The sequence below is a fragment of the Pelobates fuscus genome, chromosome 3, assembly GCF_036172605.1.
Source record: "Pelobates fuscus isolate aPelFus1 chromosome 3, aPelFus1.pri, whole genome shotgun sequence".
In the NCBI taxonomy this organism is placed as follows: domain Eukaryota; kingdom Metazoa; phylum Chordata; class Amphibia; order Anura; family Pelobatidae; genus Pelobates; species Pelobates fuscus.
The window spans coordinates 302,665,763-302,687,436 of record NC_086319.1 but is presented as its reverse complement, the minus strand read 5'-3'; the positions used below and the strand labels follow the sequence as shown (position 1 = coordinate 302,687,436).

At 44.1% G+C, this 21,674-nt stretch overlaps 1 protein-coding gene across 1 annotated transcript in view; it reads right to left on the bottom strand.

The window, feature by feature from the left end:
* ADAMTS17 (ADAM metallopeptidase with thrombospondin type 1 motif 17) overlaps positions 1-21,674 on the bottom strand; it is a 294,708-nt gene that overhangs the window by 134,861 nt on the left and 138,173 nt on the right. The window contains exons 11-13 of the mRNA XM_063448834.1: positions 9,936-10,037; positions 6,099-6,244; positions 129-295 (exon numbers count right to left, since the gene is read on the bottom strand). Coding sequence (XP_063304904.1) covers positions 129-295; positions 6,099-6,244; positions 9,936-10,037 — 415 coding nt within the window. The remainder of the gene's footprint in view (positions 1-128; positions 296-6,098; positions 6,245-9,935; positions 10,038-21,674) is intronic.

The following is a 21,674-nucleotide window of genomic DNA, read 5'->3' as shown; positions in this document are numbered from 1 at the left end:
TTAAAAGCAAAGGTGATGGAATGAGAAGAGAAAGAATAATAATAGGCAAACTTAGTAAAGAGAATAAATAGAAATAAAGCAAATAAATGAAAGATAACTTGTGGATGATTGTGAAAGGACACACATACCATCAATAATGACAGACGTCATTGGACTTTTCTTCTTGTTGCTGCTGCGGTCTTGGGACTGACATTGATGGTCGCGGAAGCTTGCTACACCTTTGGGACAGGGCGGGTTCTCACACACCATGTGCTCCACGTTTACACCTCTGCAGCTCTGACCTCCAGGCCCGGGTCTGCCACAAACAGGACAAGGGTCAGTGGTTACAGACTGATATACCAGACCCTCTCTGGGTCATATTCTACGCCTGACTGGCGGCTCATGGACCTGTTCAATCTTACAGCGAAGTGTGAAACTATTTCCAGACACTGTTGCCTTGAAGTCTCAGTTGGTGAATTTATAGCATTGTGTGGAAGGGCTGGGCATACTCACTTTATGGAGAAAACACAGCCGTGTTAAATTCCAGCACACCCTCCGCACAATGCTGCTAATTAGAGCCATTGATTCAGATATGCTTAATGAATTCTGGGAAAAACAGTTCTTAAGTTATGTGAGTATCTGATGGAGAGGGATTGTGTGAGATTCTGGAGATCTTGCTTCCACTCGGGTTGAAAGTTAAGAAAATGGTCTTTATCATGAAAATAGGATATAAATAAAACAAAACAACTAAGAACAAAAGCAACTAACAGACTAGCCGCTTACCTCACATTTATACATAATTGCACTATATATATAACAAACATATATAGAATTGCCCAGATTCCATGTATTTTGTTGTATTTACGCACTTCTATGATGATATTGTTAATTGTTACTGTAGCATAATTTATTTATTTAGGTTGATACCTTCATTACTATCTATTTTATCAATGATGCTTCTATCTGAATTATTTCTTAAAGGAAAACAGTGGTCCTTGTGTATTTTTAGTGAAAATAACTGATTGCCTGCAATATAGCACCTGTGTACATTATTTTATGATGAATATTTATGGCCAAATGTGTGTGGGCTCCCCTACTAAATACTGAGTTCAGCTGTTTCAGTCACACCTTTTGCTAACAGGTACATACCCACAACAATTTCATATTAATACCCATTTTTCTTGAATATGATGTCAAGTTCATATACGTAGGTGTGATTCTTAGGTGTCCACATACTTTTGCCTTGTACTTGCTCATGATTTCCTGTTTTTTTTAAATGCACATTTTCTCTTGGTTCATCTCCATGGCTAAGATCATCAATCTAGATGATCTCAGTCAATCCAATGCTTTCTCATAGGATAGCATTGAGGTGCTATTGTGCATGCATGGCAAAATGCCGCTCTGCAGTAAACAGCATCTCCTCAGAGATGCATTGAATCAATGCATCTCTATGGGGAGCATTCAGTGTTTCCATGCAGAGCGTGGAGATGCTGAACATAGGTGCTGCAAACAGACTGAAAAAAAATGGTCAAATCTACAAGAAGAAATAATTGGGATCACAACATGTATATGTATATGTTTAAACCAATTTTCAATCCAAGAACAAACATTTCATCTAAAATTGCTAACAATATGTACAACAACCTTTACGTGCAGAACCATATGAAATCACCTTGCTCTCTTTGTCCTTCCCCTTGACCTTGCACCCTTTGATTTTTAGGATCTCTTTTTTTTTTCTGAAACTTTGACATCCAGCACCTTCTCGCCTCGTCTCCTGGTCTGCGATATTTGAGGTGAATTGCGATGCCGCATTACTGAACAAGTTTTAACATCTCTTTTACAGGTAGAGTCTACTGACTTGCAAAACTTCTCCAATTCTATTTAACCCCAGCTTGGCTATATTAGCCTCAGTTTGCATTTCAATGCACTGTAGTTCAACGTTTATAATATTTTGTGCTGTTTGCTTTTTTTTTTTTTATATATTATATATTATTCCAAGAATGAGGAATGCTGGTAAAAATGATGTCTGGAGCTGAAGATGTAGTCCAATTGCAGTCCTTGCTCTAGACACGCAGTTGGACGTAGAGTGACCCTATTTGACATTCCCATGGTCTCTGAAGGATCTATGTGAGGTGAAGCCAGGACACTATGCTTCACTCCCCTATCTGCAACACAACGTAATAGGACTTCTCTTCAGGAATAACCATACGATGAAGAAAAAAAACAAAAAACAACAGTAACTTCCAGGCATAGAGCGCAGTGCTGGACGTGACCCCACACTGCTTGGCTGACTATTGCTCTGTTCAACCTGCATGCGATTTTGTGCTTCGAGCACAGTTCAGCTACAAGATATAGTCTGTGTGTACTTGGAAAGGTTGTAAAAACCACCTCATTTTCCTGTTTCAGGCTTGGCTCTGGCAAGTGTGAGGGTTACACTGCCAGCAGCAAGACCTTATTTTCTCTAAATACAGAGAGCAAACATCTCTGTTATTTTTATGATGCAGCCATCTGGAGAGGCGGAAAAGCTCTTAAAGAAAGCGATCTATCCGCAGCGAGCATCCGCACAGTCGGTGTTAACCCTTACACAGTTAAAGTCCACGCACCACTGTAGAGGTGCACAACTTCTAGCAGTCCAGCAGATGGAGAGAGAAAAGTTTGTCAGTCTAGTTCTCATCAAAAAAGAACTTCTACAGTCCTCAGCCAGTTATACATCTCACTGTACAGCCGATCATCATGCCGTATGGCTGGCTACATACTAAGGCAAACAGAGTTCACAAGACTTCAAATGTAACTGTGGACCATAACAAGTTACCTATACCACTCATCCCAATACTGTAAAATGCAGGGGCATAACTAGTGCAATAATCAAAGAAAGGTCCACCTTGCTGCCCCTCCTTGCTCCATCCTAAGCAATAGACCTGAGTGGCTGAGAAATTGGCTGAGTGTGATAAATAGTACGGAGTTGGCTGAGTGTGAGTGTGGGACTGGCTGTGTGTAACTGTGTGCAAGGGCTGGCTGAGTGTGACTGGGTGTGGGTTTTTTAGCTATAATAATTCTAATAATATAGAATTACTTGTAAAATAGACAGGCACAATGTGTGCAGAAGGTGGGAAGTGAAGGAAGGCAGTGGCTAAGTTTTGAAGGCTGCAGCCACAAGGCACTCTCTCTATATCACATGCATAGTGAGGGAAGAGAGATGTAAAGCCACCGGATCTGCCATGCTGCTCATTTTTCCTGTCTCCATCGTTGCCATGCTGCTCCCCTGCCCAGCCTTCTCAGTGACTCCTGGCCAGAAGAAGTGCACTATACGTTACCATGTAAAATGTGCTAGTGTGCTGCTTCCACTCCAGGATAGAGACTTAATGAGACGACTGGACATGGAGTAGCACATAAAATAGGGGCTCTGCATTACCGCCCCACCCCCACCTCTTGAGATGCACCTGCCGGAAATGTAATTATTGTTTAGTATATTGACAAACTGGCAATTTACTAAATAATAGCTTTGCGATGGGTGCGCCAAGACCACCCTTGGCCAGTTGAACTCCATGGCCTGGTCGCAATAACGAGCATTAAAAACTCTCGTAATTTGCAAGAAGAATACATAATTTTACCCCAGACCACATTTTAAATTCAGTTCTCAAAACACATTGAATATTCAAAGAATGATATAACATAACGGATAAAGGAGTTTTCACAGCAGAGAAAAAAGTAAGAACAATAAAAAAGTTCAAATTGAGTTTATCAGCAAAGCATAAACAGATGTGTGAACGAATGAATTTGTTGGATTCGAGCTTTTACTGTAACTATCCTGAGAATTTGTTGCAAAAATATATACTTTTAAAAAAAAATCCCCCCCCCATCAAGCATTGAAATGAACAAGTCAATGCCAAACTAATTTGCCTATTTAAATACTTTGGTACATATACACCCCACTATTCAATAAGGAAGTGGAAGCTCATAATTTTTTATTTATTTTTTTAATTCAAGAAGTACTTTCATTCACATCAATGTACATACATTTGCAGTTAGAAGTGCGAACATATTGCAGTATATAATAGTATACAATAATATTGCAGTATTGACAGTGCATTGAGGTTGGTCGTGAATGCATGGGTGTAGTTACCGAACTGAAGAATAACGATGCCTCAATTTTGTTATGCGTAAACGAACCAGAAAAAAGTTAAATACTAAGAACCAAATCAATATATTACCCAGTGTCTAAGCAGATGGGCAGCCTCAATAGGTGAGAATAAGGGTAGGGTAGCTCGCATGTTAGCTAAAACCTGTGCACAAGTGGTAGATGGTAATTTATCAGATGACAGAAGCAGTAACATTACATAGGCTATATAAACTACCCTTTGCCACTGCTGAAGTTGTGAATCTACAGCTTAGACTGTGTGTCAGGACTGTAGCATGTATATCTCCCGTAAGGGATCGGAAAGGATAAAATTAGATGAAAAATGAAAAGAAGATATAAAGGGAAAGGGGGTGCCCCTGAGAATGAGAAGGGGCTTTTGGGATAGGGCCCGTGATGATCACTAGCCGAGCCCTTTCCTGGGCTCCAGGGACCTTGATCCAAGCACGTACAGCCAGGTTATGTATATAATAAAAATAAAAAAGTACTAAAAAAAGGGAAGAGATAAATGTTGAAGTATTACTTAAGCAAGGGGGGGGGGGGGGGGGATTGTTGATAGGATGATAGCTGACTGCCATAAGTGGAATCTACCCCTGCATAGGTATGTATCTCATGCCTCCCCCCATACCCCTTTTCCCAGGAAAGATAAATGAGTAGTGTAAAGCCTCTGTGGGGCCATACCCGATGCACCACCAGCTGGCTTCCGGGGGTGCCGACCACTGCATTGTCACCCAATACCAGGTAAAGTCCCCCACCATGAGCTACTCAGCACAGCGGGCACTCATTGGTCCCCCCAGTCTATGAGACCCCCCTCCCATAGAGTCCACCAACTGGACGGCCTCTGCACCTCCACTGTCCCATCAGAGTCCCGAGAAGGCGCCTCCGCGTGCCCCCTCTATCGCCGGCCACACAGACCCGCGGCCACTGGTCCACCGCAGGCCCAAATAGTCCAGTCCTGCTGGGCTCAACGGGAAGCAACATCCTCCAGGCCCCTGGGTCGCCTAGAGTTAGAGGCCACTGCTATCCGACCTGAGACAGCCTGGTTCACATGTTGCCATAGCTTGTCGGCAGTCCCTTCTATTCACCTGAGTGAAGCGTGGGCATTCCCTTGTGTAAGTATGTTGAGAGTCTTCTCATCTATTTCCTGGCAAGGTAAGGATGGAGCTTCCGCACTGTTAGTGCTGCCTCTTATGCCATGGCTGGGCTGGGTATATAGGGCCAAAGTTGCAACCAAATCCCAGCAAATGAAGGATGAGAACTATTAACTTGTAAGTTGAGACATGCAATTTAAAACTGGAAAACAAGTGACTGGGATTACAGGGGGAGCGGGGCCAAAGCGTGAACTCTCCAGAGGCCCTCGCAATTTGAGATAGACAGGCACCTTCATATCGTGATGATTCACAGAGCACGAGCAGAGTTTCTCCTGCTTAAGCAGTAGGCCGCAGGCTCATGCCACCATGTAGGCCCGAGGCTTCAGAGTCCTCATATTTGTGGGGTCTTCGGCCACCAACTGGTCTCCCTGTAATACTTGCTTATTCCCGAATTCAAATACATTAATGGGGCCGATGGTCGGTTTGTGAGTGGTAAATCAATGTTTATTTGGGCTTAGGACTGGAGCTGCATGAGATGGCTTCCTTTTAACTCGATGGTCTGGCCTTGCCCCCCAAAGCTCATTATTTAACTCATCTGAGGACATCACTAATTTGTCAGTATACCATTCACCAACTGAAACACAAAGGTGTTTATGCACTAAACAGTGAATCGTGATGAATTAAAAACAAAATTTCAAAATTCAGGTTTAAATAGCTAAACTGTGTAAATTCGCTTAACAGAGGCACTTATTGATTGATTGGTAAGATAACATATTTTGGCCTGAATTTTTTAATCCACTACACTTCACTGTTCATTGAATAAAGCATTATTCTATAAAGTTCTTAAGAACTATTCTATGTTGCAGTATTAGGGTGCTGGAGATGTTACTCACGGGGGATTGTCACACTTCCTCTGTCTAAATCGAGCTCCAGTTGCACACGTACGACTGCACATACTCCAAGGACTCCAAGAGCTCCAGTCTCCGTCCACGTGCTGAGGGATTGGGGTCTTACTGACACATTCCCCAGCTCTGCACCACTGAAACACATAATCCCTATATGAGTATGATGTATCATTAACATACTAAGGATGGGAGGAACATGGTAGTTGGTAGTAATGCATTTAGGATTCATTTAGTTACTGTGGAGCAGTGACAGGCCTGTATTTATATATCATCTAGAGAACTATGCTTTGAGACAGCTTGTGGATCTCCTTCATAACTCCTATAAAGCAACTGAGGCTCATTGACTAAAGTGAGATTTAATAAAAATTTAAAGTTTTAGGACAAAATAGCAGAATCAGAAACATTCTCCAACTCAGCTATTCTATCAGCTCCGCTGTTTTGGTCTAAAACATGCAATTTCCTAGTTTAATGAATACTCTTCAGGTACTTTCACAGCATCTGAGCAATAATAGGCACCTTTCCAGGTACTAGACGATATCACTTCTAGAATATCATTTCTTGTAACTTGCTCTTCTAATAAATAAAGTGATGGGTGAAGATCTGTTTCCAGCAGCAGTTACTAAGGTGAAGTCAGATGATGGAGCTAATTAAATGGACACTCCACTGCCCCAAATACAGGGAAAAAAAATAAAGATCACGGTTTAGTAGATATAAACCCAAATGAAAACAAGCATGCATTTAATTATACATTTTTTCCTATGGGGGTATATCTATAACAGCTAGGAAAATCTGCAGATCTCTTGTCTCCCCTTCTGTGTTTGTAAGCCAATCAATAGTCATTCATATATTTTTTTAATAAATTGGGAGCCACTGATTGGCCTATTTTTATGAATTGGGAACTACTGATTGGCTTAGACCAGTTCTAGTAAATCATCTATTACCCCACACAGCGATGGTCTGCACTTCCTGAAAATTATGGGGGTATTGGAGATCCAGAGCTGAAGACAACCTTTCGGGAATGGTTTAACCTCTACAGGCAAGAAAGCACAAGGGGCCTCATGGCACCAAAACAAAGTCATTTCCTTGAAGTTGTTATGGTGTTCTTTTAAAGGGTTACTCCAAGAATCATAACCATAACAGCCCTCTGTAGAGGTTAAAATGCTTGGAGTACCCTGGCTGGTTTCCTGCTGCTGTGCCATTCGTTGGATCAAGGTGATCAGCTGATTGCTCTCAGCCAAGGAACGACACACTGTGCAAAACTATTCTTTCACAGCATTGACCCCTGAACTCTAGTTCCAGGCAGGCAGATGCCATCCCATGAGGCTGCCAAAGATTTGAACTTGGTATGTGTTGCATTTTTTACAGTAAAAAACTGCACCTACAGACGCCAAGCACCAAGACCACTTCAAACCACTGAAGTGGTCATGGTGCTTGGGGTAGCCGTTTAATATTGTCTGAATACAAATATTTTAGAAAATACAGAAATTCTGTATAGTATGAGAATCTGACTAGATTTACTAAAATGCCTGTGTGCACCTCAGCCACCATATACCATGTCTAGTCGCCTGGGGGGCCTTTTTCAACAGGCTGGGAAGTTATAATTTAGCCTCGACAACCTTTCTTGCCAGCCCCAGCTCCCACTAGCTGCTATTTCTCATTAATATTTACTTGGGTAAGGCAATGGCATATCAGAGAGATTTCACAATGCGCTGGTGTGGAAAATGAATCATTATTTGCACACAATGAGGGCAATTGCTACTCAGATTTGAGCAAGATGCCATGGATGTACTGAGACATACTTTCAAATCTAGTCCAAGCATAATGTAAAAAGAAGATAGAGAGTCTTGTTAAAATGTACATAGCTTGAAGGGAGATAATGCATTGTGGGAAATGTAGTTCACAAACACCTGCACTGCCAAAGTACCATTATACTTCAACTTAGCCCAAACAAAGGGGAAAAGAAGGCAGGAGAGCCACATTGGGCCAGAAACTTTGCACAGCTCTAATAACGGAGTATGCTGAATAAAAGACTGTAAAACAGAGTTATGTAGTTATTGGCAACAGTCAACCACTAATAAAACAGAGTGCTTTTAGGAAACGGATCAGTCAGATGTACTTCACATATTTCATACAGATATTTCGAAACATTAAATAATGTGTGTGCAGGGAAATTAAAACAAAAAGGACCCCTTATCTAGAAGGATAAATAAGATAGAGCACAAAGTACTTGGATGCAGAGGGGCAGCTGATTCTATAATGACATTTCTGTTGGATCATTTCCATAAACAGAATTCTGGAGATCAGAATGTAAGGCACTTACATGGAGGCACATAACCACTCACGGTTTATACAAATTTCTAGGCAGGTAGGATTGTCCTAATGTATTATCAGGTGACAGATTAGTGTACCAGTGCAAAACTGTACAGTTAACCTGAAGCTGGAGGCCTATGGGGCATTAGTAAAGAAATAGACACATTTTTGTACACCAACATGTACTACTAACCTGGTACTAATAGTATATGTCTTTCCTCCTCCGAATATTAATCCTCCTCTCTCACTCTCCCTTCAGATTGGTGGTACCCATATCAGCCCATCCTTACAAGCACGTTGTCTTGGTGTTACTTTTGATTCTGGCCTCACCTTTGAGCCTCTTTTGTCAAATCATGCCAATTCCACCTCAAAAAAATCGCCTGCATCCGCCCCTTTCTTACGCAAGATGCTACTAAAGAGCTTGTCCATTCTCTAGTAATCTCTCACATGGACTATTGTAACTCTCTCCTAATTGGTCTTCCCGATAGCCGTATTGCCCCGCTACAGTCTGTAATGAATGCTGCCGCCAGACTGATTTTCCTCTCTAGTCAGTCCACTCACACCTCACCCCTCTGTCAGTCCTTGCATTGGCTTCCTGTATACTACAGGAGTCAATTCAAATTGCTAACCTATAAAGCACTGAATAATCTTAGCCCCTCATATCTCCTCACAGATCCATATGGATGCCCCTTCTCGGTCTCTCCGCTCTGCCCGTGACCTTCTTCTGTCCGCTGCTCGCACCCGCTACGGCCAACTCGCGCTTGCAGGACTTCTCGTGGGCGGCTCTCTTCCTATGGAATAGCCTGCCTACCACCATCATACTCTCCCCTAGTCTTCAATTGTAAAAAACCTATCTCTTTAGGAAAGCTTATGGCCTCCCAGAGTAACCTCTACCTTACATACCTGTCCCTTGCTCTCTCCTAAGGGCAGCACTCTACTCTCTCCTCCAGCTCTGCTTCACTCCCATCTAATCTCACTGCTATTTCCTGTCCTAATGTGTTTTACACCCCACCTCCTATAGACTGTAAGCTCATTTTGAACAGGGCCTTCTTCAACCTATCGTTCCTGTAAGTTTTCCTATTGTCCTATTTATAGTTAAATCCCCCCTCTAATAATACTGTAAAGCGCTACGGAATCTGTTGGCGCTATATAAATGTCAATAATAATAATATCTTAGCATACAAACAGTTCTGATTTACGCTAATATTGACCATATGCCTAAAGATATAAGTACGGAAAGAAACTCAAGTTAGTGACATGTTTTCCATACTAGGAGGTCTATTGACACTGCATGTCAATATAGCTGACCAGATAGTTCAGTTGGTTAATGCACCATTAGCAGAACTTATCCAAGCTTCAGGGTGTGCCTAAACATAGGTATAGTTATCACAGATTGGTCATAATAACAACTATCCATATGACGTATTGTAAATAATTATCCATTGTTCCTTCTTTACAACTACTATCATTGTTTCTTTATAACTGCTATAATTACAAGAGCTGGCACCTTCTCACCTTGTCTGCGCCACACTCTGTGCCATCAAGTGGAGGGTCCAGTTTAGTTTTACAAGAGGAATCGCCTTCGACCAGACACCACAATCCAGCACACATAAGATGCTAAAATCACGGTACAGAGAGAAAGAGGGACATTAATGTAGGCAAGTAAAAAAAAGTCATAATCTTTTTTAATTGAATTCATAGCAGTAACAGCTGCCATGTAATGAGTGCAGATTTGGCCTTGCTTTGTGTATGCTGACAAATTATCTTTTTATCATAACATTCAACATATTGTTGTCTTTCAAAACAACTCTCTGAGGCTTTCAGTGCTGGAGAAAAAAAAATCCCTTACGTTGCTGTTTTTCTTTCTCATATGTTCAGTCTAAGCATAAAAAAAAAAAAAGAAAGAAAGAAAGAAAGAAATGCAGCGTTGTACACTTAGCCTCTCTCCCAGTGTTCTAGATGGGATGCAAAGCTGTACACTTAGCCTCTCTCTCAGTGTTCTAGATGGGGTGCAGAGCTGTACACTTAGCCTCTCTCCCAGTGTTCTAGATGGGATGCAGAGCTGTACACTTAGCCTCTCTCCCAGTGTTCTAGATGGGATGCAGCGTTGTATACTTAGCCTCTCTCCCAGTGTTCTAGATGGGGTGCAGAGCTGTACACTTAGCCTCTCTCCCAGTGTTCTAGATGGGATGCAGAGCTGTACACTTAGCCTCTCTCCCAGTGTTCTAGATGGGGTGCAGAGCTGTACACTTAGCCTCTCTCCCAGTGTTCTAGATGGGGTGCAGAGCTGTACACGTAGACTCTCTCCCAGTGTTCTAGATGGGGTGCAGAGCTGTACATGTAGCCTCTCTCCCAGTGTTGTAGATGGGGTGCAGAGCTGTACACTTCGCCTCTCTCCCAGTGTTGTAGATGGGGTGCAGAGCTGTACACTTAGCCTCTCTCCCAGTGTTGTAGATGGGGTGCAGATCTGTACACTTAGCCTCTCTCCCAGTGTTCTAGATGGGGTGCAGAGCTGTAAGGTGTTCTAGATGGGGTGCAGAGCTGTACACTTAGCCTCGCTCCCAGTGTTCTAGATAGTATGCAGAGATGTACACTTAGCCTCTCTCCCAGTGTTCTAGATGGGGTGCAGAGCTGTACACTTAGACTCAAATTCTGGTGCCCGCTTACAAGTCCCTACATAATGCTGCTCCAACCTACCTATCCTCCCAATACACAAAAATGTCCAATTTAGGCCCCAACGCTCTGCCAAAGACCTATGTATATCCTCTGTCCGCACGCCCACCTCTAATGCTCGCCTCCAAGATTTCTCCAGGGCTGCACAGTGGTGTCACTGGGGGGAGGGGGGGGGGCAGAGAGGCCTCCCCTTGACATGCTTGCTCTCACTCCCCCCCCCTCCACCAACACACACAAACACACAGATACGCATACTGGCACATACACACACTCTGGCACATACACATTGACACAAAGATACACACATTGAAACGCACACTGGCACATACATTCAGATACACACACTGAAACACACGCAGATACACACACATATTGAAATGCACAGAAGTCATACTTTATAGATTTGATTGTGTGTGTGATTTCCGGGATATTGTGTATGATCTGCGGGTGTCAGGGAACCGCATTCAACATGCAAGAGTCTCCCTGAACTACCGGGAGACTTGGGATGTCTGGTATTTGGCAGTATGTGTGTATGGATTTATGTATTAGGAAGTGTGCGTGTATGGGTGTATGTATTGTGCATTATGTGTGTGCAGATGGATGTATTAGGCAGTATGTGTGTATGGATGTAAGTATTATTCAGTGAGCATGTATTAGGCAGTGTGCGTTTATGGGTCTATGTATTAGGCAATATGTGTGTATAGATGTATGCATCAGGCAATATGTGTGTATAAATGTATGGATGGATGTATTAGGCAGATGGATGTATTAGGCTGTGTGTGTGGGTGTGTATGTATCAGGCAATATGTGTGCAGGAGCAGAGAAAACAGAGAGGAGCAGAACAAGTAGAGAGGAGCAGAGCAAGCAGAGAAGACAAGAGCAGAGCAAGCAGAGAGGAGCAGAGAGAAGCAGAGCAAATCGAGAGGAGCAGAGCAAGCAGAGAGGAGCAGAGAGAAGCAGAGCAAATCAAGAGGAGCAGAGCAAGCAGAGAGGAGCAGAGCAAGTAAAGAGGAGCGGAGCAGAGCAAGCAGCGAGAAGTAAAAGCAGACCATGCAAATAGAAGCACAGCATGCAGAGAGGAGGCAGAGTAGAGAGCAGCACCTCAGAGCAAGCAGAGAGGAGCAGAGAGAAGCAGAGCAAGTCGAGAGGAGCAGAGCAAGCAGAGAGGAGCAGAGCAAGTAAAGAGGAGCGGAGCAGAGCAAGTAGAGAAAAGCAGAGCAAGTCGAGAGAAGCAGAGCAGAGCAAGCAGAGAGGAGCAGAGAGGAGCAGAGCAAGCAGAGAGGAGCAGAGCAAGTAAAGAGGAGCGGAGCAGAGCAAGTAGAGAAAAGCAGAGCAAGTCGAGAGAAGCGGAGCAGAGCAAGCAGAGAGGAGCAGAGCATGCAAATAGAAGCACAGCATGCAGAGAGGAGGCAGAGCAGAGCAAGCATAGAGGAGCAAGAGCAAAGGAGGTAGAACAGAGCAAGCAGAGAGGAGCAGGTATTGTGGCCTGCGGCCTCTGCCACATCTAGGTTCTGAGAAAATTGAATTAATTGCACTGATTATGTGATGTAATTCCAGTAAAATACAAGTTTAGCAGGCTAAGATTGCCACAAGGCATATGTATGTATATGTGTTTGTAGTATCTAGTTAATTACACGTAGCTAAGATACTGTCATCACTGTACTGACCAGGTGCAGGAATGTAAGAACTGGAATTACGCGTCCCTCTCCTTTGTATCAGATGAGCCACGTGGTTAGACCGGATGGATGAGTTTAGACTCTATTCATTAAATAGGTTAAGGGTATGTGTGGGTGTAGTTAATTGTGGGAGGAGCTACAGTGCTATATAAGGAATGTACTCTATGTATTCAGTACTCAGACTTTGCTGTATTTTGGTGACGCTAGTCCCTCTGAGTCCCGATCGGTGATCCAATAAAGAATCTCTTCCTTCCTGAAGAAACCTGTGTCCATCTCTCTGTGCTTGGCTTCCGTCAGTTTCTCCGGTATCATTTGGTGCATTGGCCGGGAAGCTCATCGTTCAACGGTAGCTGAGAGGCAGAGGCGTGAGACGGTCTATCTTTGCCCACGTTCTCTACGGCTGCACCCCTGAACTTCTGCGTGGACCTCCCTTCGTCTCGGCGCCACTGGTCTGTTGTCCAGGAGATCATCGGCCTCTACGTAAGAAGTGCTGGGGTGTCCCCGTCGATGAGTGTGAACTCAGGTTCAGGAACGAGGAGGTAAGATAACTGCTGTTTTAGACGGCAGGACCCGCTAGGGGTATACCGATTGTGCGGTAGGCCCAAAGGGGTTTTTGAATCTGTATCTGCCCCCTCTGTCGGAGGGAAGGAGCGAAGGCGCACCGCTCGATCGAACGCTCTTTAGTCAGACCGTTTGATTTGGTTAGTCAGGCGGGGTCCTGGTGTAAGATAGCCCTAGCCGGACACCGGTGTCTTGTCTAGACTAGCGTTCTAGGGTGTATATTACGTTCGCTAGGTCGGAGGGACCGGGAGACTAAGCGGCGCCTGTGTAAATTCGGTTCGCTAGTTCTCATCCTATCTGGGCTAAGTGGGAAGGCGTGTAAATTTGGAACCCACTAGACTTTTGATAGTACGACTAAGAGGCGCCTGTGTAAATTCGGATCTCTAGCTCGTTGTATAGTGCGACTAAGAGGCGCCTGTGTAAATTCGGTTCTCTAGCTCGCTATGTATATGTGGTGATTGGGCAGTGTGGCTAACCAAAACGGGTGTATATAGTTTTAGGTAGTCCATTCAAGGTACTGGCCAATAGTTTAGTTGGGAATTGTAAATGTGTTAACGATTGTTTAGTAAAGTGTATATCTTGTTAGATAGCGCGAGCTCAGCCGTCTAGCGAGAGTGTTAATAGTGTGTTGCTGTATTATAGTGCACGGTACCATAACCCTGTATATTTACTGACATTATATAATAAGTACTAATCATTGTCGTCCATTGCATGTTTAACACCATAACCACTAATAATTGTATTGTGACCTTAACTTGTGCTTTGACCTATGCTAACCGTACTGTAACCGCTATTTGTAAAAGACGATGTTACTGGGGTGTGTTATAGACGGGTAATTCGTATATAGAGAATTATAGCGTGGGTGACTGTGTAGTTACGCCAAAGGGCATAATATTGATTATATAGTGACTGGTGTAGCAGCTGTGTGTGTACGGGAATTCCCTGAGTGTTTATTGTTATTGTGTACGTTTCACTTGGTAACCGTACCACGTGGTGCTGTTGCCAGAGGAAACGGGTGTGACTGTTGAATAGTACGCGTGTATAGTATTCGTTGTCGACGACGTTCCATTGTTAAGTATGGGTGCGTCGCAGTCAACGATTCCGGATCCCTTAGGATGTATGGTTAAGAATTTTAAAAAGGGATTCAAAGTTTGTGATTTTGGGGTTAAGATGTCCCCTGTACGTTTGGTCACTTTGTGCACTAGGGAGTGGCCTACTTTGGTTGCGGCATGGCCGCCACGTGGCAGTTTGGATCCAACTCTGGTACAGCGCTTACACGTGGCTGTATCAGGTAGGCCTGAACTTTACGGCCAGTTTCCTTATATTGATTGTTGGAGACAGGCCGTAAATGACTCGCCAAAATGGCTCCGGACATGCCACGAGGAACAGTGTCGCCTCATGGTAGCTAGGACTTGTTCGTCCACTAGGGCTGGTGTTAGGCCCATTTTGGACACGCCCCCTGAGTCCGAGATCCCTTTGCCGCCCCCTTACTTTCCGGTAAGAGGAAGTGACGCAAATACAGGAAGTCCTGTAACCCTTCCCTCATTACCCTCATCCACTTCCGCTTCCTCCTCCAGTACAGGATCCACCCCCCCTCGTACTAAATCTCCCCTTCCGGAACCAGAACCCACCCCCATTAGAAACGAATATCCTGATTTGGCGCCACTTCAGACTTCCGGTCAAGCTTCATCTAGCTCGGCCCGAAGTGTTCTATTCACTACCTTTTCCCAAAACCAACCTCCCACATCCCCATACCCTATCTCTCCCCGACCGGAACCCATGACTGACGCTTCCCTACGTAGCCCCATCCAAACCCGACAGTTGACTGGTGCCCAACAATTAAAGCACTATCAGATGCCTCTTCGTCTGAATCCCGGGTCAGCCTATATTAATGCCGCAGGTCAAATGGCACACGCTGACCCTGTCTTCGTATATGTCCCTTTCACCACTACCGACCTTTTAAACTGGAAGACCCATAATTCCTCGTATACTGAGAAACCACAAGCCATGACTGATCTGTTCACCTCAATAGTACAGACGCATAATCCGACATGGGCTGATTGCCAGCAGTTACTAATGACTTTATTTAACAATGAGGAAAGGACAAGAATAAATCAAGCAGCCATTAAAGCATTAGAAGATAGAGCCCGTGCTTTGAACCAAGCTAATCCAGCAGCATGGGCCGCAACACATTATCCCAACACTGATCCCGATTGGAACGTAAATGGTGCTGATATGGTTCAACTCAGAGCCTATAGAGACGCTATAATTGCTGGCATGAAAGCCGGAGGAAAGAAAGCCATTAACATGTCGAAGACAGTTGAGGTGATCCAGAAAAGCGATGAAGCGCCCAGTGTCTTTTATGACCGATTATTGGAGGCGTACCGCTTGTACACCCCCTTTAATCCGGAAGACGCAGACAATTCCCGAATGGTGAACTCCGCCTTTGTCAGCCAAGCTTACGGAGATATTAAGCGCAAGCTACAAAAGCTAGAAGGGTTTGCAGGTATGTCAATCACCCAACTAATGGAGGTAGCTAATAAGGTGTATATGAATAGGGAAACAGAAAGCAAGAAAGAGGAGGAGCGCAAGATGCGTAAAAAGGCTGATATGCTAGCGGTAGCGATCGCAGGCGTAGATAAACGGGGCCCAGATAGAGGCAATAATAGATGGAGTAGGGAGCCTTTGAGTAGGGATCAGTGTGCGTATTGCAAGGAAGAAGGGCATTGGAGGAACGAATGTCCGCAAAGAGAGCAGTACGAGAGGGTCCTACCCAGGGCAGGCTACGGAAACTTTAGAGGCAGAGCGAGAGGTAGAGGAGGCCCCGGAGGGAGTAATGGTTATAGAGGGAGTAATGGGAACAGAGGAAGTGTTAGGGAAGACAGGTATATTCCAGCAGCGCAAAGGTCTCGCGATAGAGAAGGTAGGGACTTTGTAGGATTGGCTGACACGGTCATGGAGGACTATTGATACCGACCGGGCTCCATCCCCCTTGGTCGAGCGGAGCCTATGGTCGATGTATCAATAGGGGGGAAAAGGAGTGCGTTCATGATCGACACTGGTGCTGAACATTCAGTGGTGACTAATCTAGTTGCTCCTCCATCTGGAAGGACTATTACTGTGATAGGAGCAACTGGAAGAAGTGCTGAAAGACCGGTTCTTAAAAGTCGACTCTGTACATTGGGAGGCCACGTAGTAAAACACCAATTCCTTTATATGCCTGAATGTCCAGTCCAATTGCTGGGACGTGATATGCTATCCAAATTACAAGCGCAGATTACGTTCCTACCAGATGGAACAACATCTTTAAAGTTTAATGGACCTTCAGGTATTATGACTTTATCCGTACCAAAGGAAGAAGAGTGGCGACTTTATACAGTGTTGACTAGCCAAAACCCTAGGAGTGATGAGACATTGTTTAACATACCAGGAGTTTGGGCAGAGAACAACCCACCAGGACTGGCCCGCAATATTCCACCAATAAAAATTGAACTGAAACATGGGGTTTATCCAGTGAGCCTAAGACAATATCACATTCCGCAGAAGGCTAAGAAGAACATCCAATCCTATCTGGATAAGTTCATACGGTATGGTATCCTAAAATTCTGTACTTCCCCCTGGAACACCCCATTGCTGCCTGTTCAAAAGCCCGGCACAGATGAGTATCGACCTGTGCAGGACTTAAGAGCAGTCAATGATGCGGTTGTTAGTATACATCCAGTTGTACCCAATCCATATAACCTGCTTGCTTTAATTCCGGGCGGGGCTACTTACTTCACAGTTTTAGACCTCAAAGATGCCTTCTTTTGCCTCCGAATTGCCGCAGAAAGTCAATGTATTTTTGCTTTCCAATGGGAGAACGCTGTAACGGGCTCAAAACGCCAAATGACTTGGACAAGACTGCCCCAAGGGTTTAAAAATTCACCTACCCTATTTGGTTCAGCCCTAAGTCAAGATCTATTGGATTTCGAGTCCATCCCAGGAGAGTGTGTATTGTTACAATATGTAGATGACTTGTTGATAGCAGCAGTTACAAAAGAAATCTGTCAGCAAGCAACGCACGATCTACTACACATTCTCTGGAAGGCAGGATACAAGGTGTCTAGAAAGAAGGCTCAGTTGTGTTTGCCAACTGTCAAGTATCTGGGATTCCATATCTCTGAAGGTCAAAGAATTATGGGGCCAGAGAGAAAAGAGGCTGTCTGCCAAATACCAGTACCCAAGAATAGAAGACAAGTGCGAGAATTCTTGGGGGCAGCAGGCTTCTGTAGGATATGGATTCCCAGCTATGCGATACTAGCAAAACCTCTGTACGCAGCTATCAAAGGTACAGAGCACGACCCCTTCTTATGGACCCAAGAACAGCAAACGGCATTTGAAGATGTGAAGAAGGCTTTGATGAGTGCCCCAGCATTAGGTCTACCTGATCACACACGACCATTCTACCTGTATGTACACGAGCAAAGAAGAATGGCTGTGGGAGTATTGACACAGTACTTGGGATCATGGCAAAGACCTGTTGCCTACATGTCTAAACAATTGGATGCAGTGGCCAGCGGACTTCCACCTTGTCTAAGAGCCGTAGCTGCAGCCGCCCTGCTAGTAGCTGAAGCCGATAAACTCACTCTGGGTCAAGAACTTTATGTACGAGTCCCACATGCAGTACAGACGTTGTTGGATTACAAAGGAAATCATTGGTTTAGTAACAGCCGTATGACCAAGTATCAAGCAATGTTGTGTGAAAACCCAAGAGTGCATTTAGAGACTGTAAACACCTTAAATCCAGCTACCCTTTTGCCACAACCTACTGAAAGTCAACATGATTGTTTGGAAGTAATGGATGAAGTATTCTCAAGTAGACCAGATCTTCGTGATTTTCCCATCCAGAACCCCGATGTTCAATATTATACAGACGGCAGTAGTTATGTGAAAGAAGGGATCCGCTATGCAGGATATGCAGTAACAACCATAGACAAGGTGATAGAAGCTCGGCCATTGGCGAAAGGAACATCAGCACAAAAGGCAGAATTAATAGCACTAACACGAGCGTTACAATTGGCTGAAGGTTTAAGAGTAAATATCTATACGGACTCTAAGTATGCGTTTTTAACCACTCATGCCCACGGAGCTTTGTATAAAGAAAGAGGACTACTGAATTCAGAAGGCAAAGAAATCAAGTACGCAGCTGAAATCCTACAACTATTGGAAGCAGTGTGGGAGCCGAAAGAAGTCGGTATCATACATTGTCGAGCGCATCTGAGAGGAGATGGTGATGTAACCAAGGGAAATCGGATGGCAGATAGTGCAGCTAAGCGTGCTGCTGAATCAGGAAGACAGGAGTATGTAGGGCATATAGCTGCTCTTATACCAACTCCACTGTCCCAATGGACTCCAGTTTATACAGCTCAAGAAGAGGAGTGGTTAAAGACTGAACCGGGAAAGTATCTGGAGAACAAGTGGTATCAGCTAGAAGATGGAAGAATAGTTATACCAGCATCGCTAGCGGTAGAAATTGTCCAAAATTATCATAACGGGACACATTCTGGGAGAGACAGTACTGAAGAATCTCTTAGAAAACATTTCTACATACCAAGATTGTCCAACTTGACTCAGGCCATTGTACGTAGATGTGTAACGTGTGCTAAAAATAATGCAAGACAAGGACCAGTAAAGCCACCAGGAGTCCAGTTTATGGGGGGACTCCCCATGTCCGATCTACAAATAGACTTTACAGTGATGCCTAAATCGGGTGGACATCGTTACCTGCTGGTAATTGTGTGCACCTATTCAGGCTGGGTAGAAGCATGTCCTACTCGTACAGAGAAAGCAGGAGAAGTTGTGAGATTCCTGCTACGAGAAATAATACCCCGATATGGACTACCCTGTTCTATAGGATCGGACAATGGTCCAGCTTTTGTTCACCAGTGCCTACAACAACTGACTCATATGCTTGGTATAAAGTGGAGGCTTCATACTGCATATAGACCCCAGAGTTCTGGTAAGGTAGAGAGAATGAATAGAACTATAAAGAACCAGTTGGCTAAAATGTGTCAGGAAACCCAACTTAAGTGGAACGTTCTCTTACCTATAGCCTTATTGCGAATCCGCAGTACCCCTACCAGAAGGATGGGCCTCTCTCCTTTTGAAATCATGTATGGGCGACCACCTCCCGTACTTGGTAACTTAAGGGGGGACTTGAGTCAGTTGGGAGAAGGAATTACCCGGCAGCAGGTTGTAGAGTTGGGTAAGACTATGGAGGAGGTACAGAAATGGGTACAAGATAGATTACCTGTGAATATTTATCCCCCTGTTCATAGTTATCATCCAGGAGATCAAGTGTGGATTAAAGAGTGGAATAATGTACCGTTAGGGCCCAAGTGGAGAGGTCCTTATGTTGTTCTTTTGTCTACCCCTACAGCGATAAAAGTAGCAGAAGTGACTCCGTGGATACATCACTCCAGGGTTAAACCAGCAGCAGTCGATTCTTGGCAAGTTACAGCAGATCCAGAGAATCCCTGCAAGATCCGGTTAAAACGCACTACTCAGTCGGAGTAACGAGGAATTATTGTGGATTACAAATTTTATTGTTACAGGTGTGAGTGAGAAGGCCATAATAAAGCCTGTCCGCTTACCATCACATAGTGTATAAGCCAGGAAAGTCTCGAAGGGACACCTGTGAAGATGAGCAGAACTCCATTCCCTGCAGCCCCTCACATCCTGGAAGCTGAGGCGCCATCGCACGGACGAAGACTGAGGATGACGGCGAAAGATGTGCTTTTGATAGTGTTTATTTATATGTGTTTTTATATTCAGGAAGGTAGAGGTACCGACACTCCTAGCTGTGAGGTATGCATTAAGACTACGAGAACAGGTAACCATATTTCCCAAACCCTAATTTGGCATTCACAATACGAATGTAAAGGAGATGTATCGAGATGTAGATACTTAAATATAGATTATAGTGTGTGCCATTTAGGAGTAGGAGAACCTAAGTGCTTCAGTCCGGAGTATCAACCTCGTACAATCTGGTTGACTCTCAGGAATGGAGATCCTCAGGGGACCCTAATTAATAAAACGGTGTTAGAATCCGTACATTCTTCGGGTGTTCTGCTATTTGATGCGTGTAAAGCGATATCGAGTGGTAGAAAGCCGTGGAATGTATGTGGGGATCTTAGATGGGAGAGGACGTATGGGTCTAACGATAAATATATTTGTCCCAGTAGCAAAAATAAATATGTGAGTCCTAGATGCCCAAATAAAGACTATAACTTTTGTCCATATTGGTCTTGTGTGGGGTGGGCGACTTGGGGACAGACAGTAGACAAAGACATGATTGTTACTAAGTTGCCTACCAATCCATACTGTAAGTCTATGGAATGCAATCCAGTCCATATTCTTATAAATAACCCCGACAAGTTCTTAGATAAATATGGTAATTTATTTGGGTTTCAAATATACGGGACGGGTTTAGACCCTGGGACAATATTATTTATAGGGATAGAGACTGATACGGTATCCTCCCAGACTCATCAAGTATACCATTCCTTTTACGAAGAGATGAGTATAGATAATAAGATCCCCCATAATGCTAAAAACCTGTTCATCGATTTAGCTGAAAGTATTGCCGGTAGTCTTAATGTTACCAACTGCTATGTGTGTGGAGGTACTAACATGGGAGACCAATGGCCTTGGGAAGCAAAGGAGGTAATGTCCGGTTCTGAGGCAGTTGACCAATTAATATCTACACAAGCCGATTATCATATGAGTGTTAGAGGTAAATCTGAGTGGAGATTAAAGACCTCCATCATAGGTTATGTTTGCATAGCAAGGAAAGGAATAATGTATAATACTTCTGTAGGAGAATTAACTTGTCTAGGGCAAAAAGCTTATGATGATGATACAAAGAATACAACTTGGTGGTCGGCTTCAAATGTCTCAGAACCATCTAACCCGTTTGCTAGATATGCCAATTTAAAGGATGTGTGGTTTGATCTATCCATCACATCTACCTGGAGAGCCCCAGCAAATTTGTACTGGATCTGTGGTAAGAAAGCCTATTCGGAGCTGCCACAGGACTGGGAAGGGGCATGTGTGTTGGGTATGCTCAAACCATCCTTCTTCTTGTTACCTATCGAAACAGGTGAGACTTTAGGTGTTAAAGTGTATGATGTGAATCATAGGAAGAAAAGGGGACCCATAGAGATAGGCGCCTGGGAAGATAATGAATGGCCTCCCCAGCGTATTATAGATTATTATGGGCCAGCCACGTGGGCTGAGGATGGTACCTTTGGTTATAGAACCCCTATTTATATGCTCAACCGTATTATAAGATTACAGGCGGTGG